This window comes from Gavialis gangeticus, unplaced genomic scaffold, assembly GCF_001723915.1.
Source record: "Gavialis gangeticus isolate Ggan-Ray unplaced genomic scaffold, GavGan_comp1, whole genome shotgun sequence".
Taxonomy (NCBI): domain Eukaryota; kingdom Metazoa; phylum Chordata; order Crocodylia; family Gavialidae; genus Gavialis; species Gavialis gangeticus.
Window position 1 is genome coordinate 36,609,597 of NW_017728993.1, and position 6,643 is coordinate 36,616,239.

At 37.6% G+C, this 6,643-nt stretch overlaps 1 protein-coding gene across 1 annotated transcript in view; it reads right to left on the minus strand.

Annotated features, from left to right (window-relative positions):
- The window catches only part of SELENOF (selenoprotein F), a 66,652-nt gene that overhangs the window by 26,145 nt on the left and 33,864 nt on the right, over positions 1 to 6,643 (minus strand). Inside the window, exon 3 of the mRNA XM_019501566.1 lies at positions 2,271 to 2,334. Coding sequence (XP_019357111.1) covers positions 2,271 to 2,334 — 64 coding nt within the window. The remainder of the gene's footprint in view (positions 1 to 2,270; positions 2,335 to 6,643) is intronic.

Consider the following 6,643-nt stretch of genomic DNA (forward strand, 5'->3'; position numbering starts at 1 on the left):
CAGTATAGTCATCCCTGGTGATGGCCCCTCCTTTTCATTGGGTGTAGGCCTCCCTTTTAGCTAGGAGACATTCCCGGATGCTTTTGGTGAGCCATGGGGGCTTGTGTGCCTTCCTGCTCCCTTTGATCCGGGTTGGGATTACCTCCCTTTGGGCTTGGAGGATTGTCTCCTTAAGGAGCAACCACTCTCTTTGGACACCTGGTTTCAATCAGTAATGTAACCAGTAGATTTATTTTAAAAGTAGGGATGTGAAAGGTTAAATGATTAATCGTTTATATGATAAGTGCAGTGATAACCAGTTAGGCCAGTTAGTTTACAGGCTATCCATTAGCTCCAGGCAGTCACAGGAAAACTGTGGGAAGCCTGGGGGTGCCCCAGCCGGAATCAGAAGGCAGAGGGCAGACAGGAGAGGAGGAAGAAGGGGGAGAGGGAGGAGGACCTAGTACTCATAGCCTATGGAGGAAACAGCAGCAGCCTCATGACTCATCAATTAAGCAATTAGCTGCTTTCACAGGTGCTCCCTCCCTCCCAGCACAGGTCTTCAGGTGGAATGTGTTGTCTGGCTGGGCTTGCCTCCTCCCCCCAGTAAAAGAGCTCAAGTAACCACAGCAGCTTCCAGCAGCAGCTGTGTCCATGCTGCTGTGTTGTGGGTTAATCATTTAATTGATACAATTAGAGAAGGCTAAACAAATATTTTTAAAACTATATTTACATCCCTACTTAGAAGCCCTTCCTGGCTGCACTGATGGAGAAACTAATAATACAGGGTTATCCTCTGGATCAGTGCTAAAATCAAATGAAACGCATACCTTGCCAGTGGGTCTCACAAATATTTCCTGACAGCAGAAGAGTGGTGACTTTTCTACCAATAAGTATGGAGGGGGTTACTTCTGCAGGCAAAAGCTCTTCCCCCCTTCTCCTTGTCCCAGTTCTATTATTTTGCACTTAAGTCCCAGACTTTATTTTTCATGCCTATTTCAGTACAATTATTCTTGTCTAGTAAGACCCATTTCCCCTCATGGCTTTTGTTTGTCTTATCCCACCTCTCCCCACACCTCACAGTTTCCATCTTTTTCCTCCCTATATTGTTCATTCACTCAGTCTCTCCCCTGTACAGTTTTGGTCTTCAGTCTTTGCACAAGGAGACTCAGTTTCCTGTGCCACAGCTCTTTGTCTGATCTATCTTCTCTGTTCTACCCCCCACCCTCAACTGTTTCCTCAGCCGTTTCCTAGCTCAAGACTTCTTTCTCTGATCTCAATATTTCTCCCACTGCCAATCAGCTCCCAATTCTATACTGTCTTTCCCAATCTCAGTCAATTTCTCTTCCTGACCCTTCCAGTTTCTCCACATTCCTTGCCTAGTCTATTCCTTTATCTTTCCTTGGCTGTTTTTAAAATAGGTGGCCTTAAGCCTATGTTGAAGATGGTTTTAAGCTTATAATATGACCAAATTTGGAGATGTCAAAGGACACTCTTTGCCAAATGTAAGGTCCCTGCTCCAAGGTGTATGAACAATAAAGCACTTCAATTTTTTTTTTAAACAGAGACAAATCATATTAATACATTTCCCCTAGCCTTATCAAAAATGAAGTGTTAACTGAAATTAAAGGAGTCTACCCGAGGCAGATATTTAACATCAAAAACAACCCAAATGGTTATGGGCTTGGTATTGCAAGCAACTGTGCTAGAGCCTTAAAATGGGAATTGTCTGGCCACTTTAATAGGCAGGGAAGACTGATTAATCTTTCTACTATGGATTTTATTGCTTAGTATGGTACAGGTGTGGAGTTTATATATATTTTAGAAATATCTACCTAAATGAGAAATGTATGTCTAGCAAGTGACACACTAAACATTTATTAATTGAACAGATAAAAGAGCTACAATTATTTAAAACCTTCTTCCCTTTCATTAAAACACTTCCATATTGAAATTCTCTGTAGACTTCTCTTTGATATATCTTCCTATCACATACTGACATTATTGATTTCCCTCTCACTGCTGTATTCCAGTCACTGTAGTCAGATGCCATCATCCACTTACACAACGGTTAGATGCTTCAGGATTCATGCTAACAATACTCCATAAATTTGCCAGTAAATGTTATATAGCAATATGGTATATTAGTTCCAGTAATAAAAAAAATCTACAAAACATTCCCAATTTAACAGTTCTCTACAGAATGTACAGCTGCTTAAAAATACCATTCATTCAGTTGCAGCAATTATTTCCTATTTGGGGGCAGAATTGTTAATGGTAGCTTTACTTACCCTGGACTTGAGGGAACCTTCCCAATTTTCATCCACACACTTCAAGAACAGCCCCTGCATATAGCTGCAATGTAAAAAATTGTCATTTGTTTATATCCTAAATATCTTAAAGTAGCTTAAAATTAGTTTCAATTATCTACTGAATTCATTATCTTTGCGAAAAGCATTCAATGTTACTTTGATGGCAATTAGAAATGAATAATTAAAGGTACTTACACAGGAGCCACAGAATCCATGCCTTGTCTTATTTTCATTCAGAGCAGCTGACTCTCCTCAAAGATAGCAACATTCCCTTGTGGCACTTCACATATGCCTCCCCTTCCCCCCCAGGAAACGTGACAAGAATTAAGTTCAAAACAGCTAGCAATATTTTCAAAGTCTAAAGTCAGTGAGAGCTGCTGCCTGTTCAGTCTTACTTGAAAATCATGCAACATATTATGGTTCCTATACATTGGGCTTACAGACCTAATTTTAGCAAGCTACTTTCTGATCATCTTGGCCTATGTTTTCTGTGTGACAGTAGAACTAGTTGTCAGTGGGCTGTTCAGCCTGTCTAGTTAAATTTGGACAGTTAGAATTAGAAAAAATATTTAAATTTAAATAAACAATAATCTTCCTTTCAAAACAAACTTGTAAACTGGAAACAGATATTGAATTATTCTGTTTAAATCAGTCAGCTAAATCCATTATCTGTGCCTGACCTTACTGGCTGAAAAAATTGTTTGCAGAAGACTACTCCTTTTAACCTGTTTACCTTAATCACACATTTAAAATGGATAGGAGAATTCTAGCTGCACTGTTGCCTTGCGGGCCACCTTTTTTGGATCCTTTTATCCCCTCATCCTCAAAGTACCTTTTCCCCTGCCCAATCTGCTGTTCTGTTTTCTGCTGTCAGTCCTGTGCTTTCAGCCATGGTTATGGTCTAGAAATACAAATGGAAAAGTGGAATGATCTTCTGCTTTATTAACTCTGCAGTATGGCAAAGTTCCTATTTGTTTTAGAATGGGAACAAAATGACTCCTACTTTTCAGATGTTATTAAAATATTGTTTAATATAAAAATACATGACTGGTCTGAGCCACTACATGTAACCAATAATGAGCTCCAGTGTGTCCAAAAGGTGGCAGTCGTAGCTCAAATTAGGAAAAACCCTAATTAAATCAAACAAAAGTCTGAAATTAGTTACTGAGAAGCCAGAAATATTTTGTTGTGCATTGTATTTCAAGTTAACAAGCACACAGAAGCCTATAATACTAAACAAAAGTTGCAAGACTTCAGTGAAATATTTTGCGAGCAAGGTTCTGTGAGTAGATGTGACATCTTTTATTAGACCAACTGAGTAGTTGGAAAAAAGGTTCTTGGCAAGCTTTTGGGCACAGTCACCCTTCTTCAGGTATAGGGAGTCTCTGCTGTTCTGAGACTCCATGAAATGAAAAAAGTTACAAGTGTGGCAGGATGTCAGTGAAAAAGTAAATAGATACAATAAAAAATACAAAATTCTACCTATTTACATTCTTATCACATTTTAATACATATTAACTTTTCCAAGTTAGCAATAATTAGTCATAGAAGCATTACAGTGGTTGCAAAATAAGGCAATTATTTATGCTTCATAAATACTACAATGATGGCTTAGGGATACATTTTATCTTGTATGCCGATTATAAAATTTAGGTCAAACTTAACATTTACCAATAATTTTGTAGATGAATGGCCCTCTGATGTACACTACTAGTATTTACAGGGACACTGTGACATCTTGTCTGGCCTGCATTAATCAGCAGTCATCATTTTCCACAGGAAACTGAATTAAAATTGTTAGAATAAGGCTGTATTATCTATTCAGTGCAGCTTTTTTGGAAACTTGCTTTGATAAAAACACTTCTGACCATACTTAAATTCTCACTTGAATGTAGGAAAGTATTTTACGATTAAAAATAATATTTGGCTCACTGCTGAATATTATGATTAAAAATAATATTACTCTCACTGCTATTTTTTAAAAAGCAGCATTTGAGAGTAATAATGTTATCTGTCTGCTTAGCTTCAGTTTTTAAATCACATAGCTAGGGTGATTTAAGTTAAATAAGTGCAGCAATTAATTACTGTATAAAAAGAGTGAAGACGATGTTATTCAGAAAAGTAAAGTTACAGATTCTGACCTTAACGTTCAGTGTTCTCAATAACTGTATTAATTACTGTTTGCTTTACAAGTCAATGCAAATACTGGCCAGGAAACACAGTGCCCTACTTGAAGCAAATTATTTTGTTCTGCCTGGCATACCAATAACAGCTCTGGATTCAGATACTAGTAGGCATATTCTTTGATTCAGGAGGCAAAATAGAGTGTAGAGGGCTTTGCTCTAGTTAGACTGGTTCAGTATTACTGACAGTAATAACTTGTTTTACCTCTAACAAACAAGTTTGGGATTCTTAAGAAGATGTGCAGTAACAAGGCATTTTCTCTAATTTCACTTCAAATTGCAAATCACAACTGGAATATAGTTAAAAAGTAAAAAGGCTGCTTGCAGATGTTAAAAAACAAACAAACAAACAAACAAACAAAAATGCACTTTACTGGAAAAGCAGCACATTATTTCCACCCAGCTTTACAGTGTCTGTATAGATCAGGCACTTCAGTGGGGTTTTTTTTGGTGCTTTTTAAGCTAAAGCTGATTCAATCAGCTATTTGATAAAAGTACCAAAAAAGCCCCACTAAAGTGCTGGATCTATACAGATGTTGGGTGAGCCAGGTCTGACTACGGTGCTACCTCTTCTGGACATACGCGGGACTTGGTTTGGGAATGCACAGAGTTTAAAGTGCTGGGTTTTTCCCCCACAATGTCTGCAAGCAGCCATAATGTACAAATAAAAGTACACTGAGAACATTTTAAAAATCTGGTCATTATAAGCAACACAGTATAATGTACTTGTGTGAACAAAGGGGAATTCTTTGCAATAGTATCTCTGCAGGAATTCACAAAGTAATTAAGTATTTTACACATTATCCCAACGTATATAGCCAATAACTGATTGCACCTAGGTTATATATGAAGGAAATAGCTATGTTATTGATGTGTTTATATTCTGAAGTTATAATTCTCCCATACTTAAAGTCCATCTGTGTTGTTACAAAAAAGTTCAGATTCATACCAAGACAAACAGCTGCTCTGTCATTTCTCACTAGAAAGCTAGACAAAAATAAAATCAATTACATTTATAACCCTAGACAGCAGTGTCTTTTGCAAGATACATAAGTTCCTTTGCATCATTAAAAAAATATAATGCTACACTTGTTAACATTCACTGCCACTGCCAGCATGTCAAACCAAAATGGAATAATTAAATTTTCGAAACTTGCTGATGAAAAAAATGTACTAAGTTTAAGCATTATTTAAAAGTAGCAGAAGAGAATGACACACACCATTCTGTATTGTAGCAGATGCATACAAATCTAATTTGACTCAGTTCATTACACAATACTTAATTTGTAAGTTGGCTCATTTAAAATAATGCTTTGCTTGTTTAGTCTTCATGAAAGTCATGTTCATATGATAGTGCATTAAGGACTTTCTAAAACCATTAGTGATTTGGAGAGATGAAATAAATTGTTATTATAGTTTCTAGTCTGATTCATATATACTCCACAAAAAAATTAAAAACTATTTAAACATTCATATAAAATTCCCTCCTCCTGCAGTTTCTCAGGATTACTATAACACTAAAATCTGAAGATCTTCCTCTGGCTTTACAGAGCTTCAATTCAAGCTTAAAAAAAAGACTTAGGAGGGAAATTTTAACACTAGGGTAAAATAATTCATAGTTTGAGATTTGGTGTAGAAGGTCCTTTACACCATCCTTTAAATATACAGGGGAAAAAACCAGTTCCATTAATGGAGGCAGGCAGGGTAGCAAAACAGGTAACAGCAGCAAATGTTACCATATTCACCTGAATCCAAGATTACTTTAAATGTAAGATGACTCTCTTCTATATACAGAAAATCCATAACAAATGTACAGTCATCCACGTATAGAATCTAACGGTAAGAGGGCCATCTTAAAAACTTATCCCCCTCCCTCCCACCTACACTGTGGAGGGGAAACAGATTCCTACCCTGCCTGCCCCCACAGCCACCTGCCTCCACCCAGTGCCTGTCTCCCTGCTGTCTATCCCTCCACCCCACCACTGCTTAGCTTCTAACTGGGGGATTACAGAATTCAGGGATGTGCAAGCCTAATGCGCCCACGTTTTTGATTTGATCATTTTAGGAAGCCTTGTATAACATCTGGCCAGTACATTGCTCTCCTCTTCCCCTAGAGTTGTGGTTTTCAACCTGTGGTCTGCAGACCTCTTGGGGCTCCACAGACTGTCT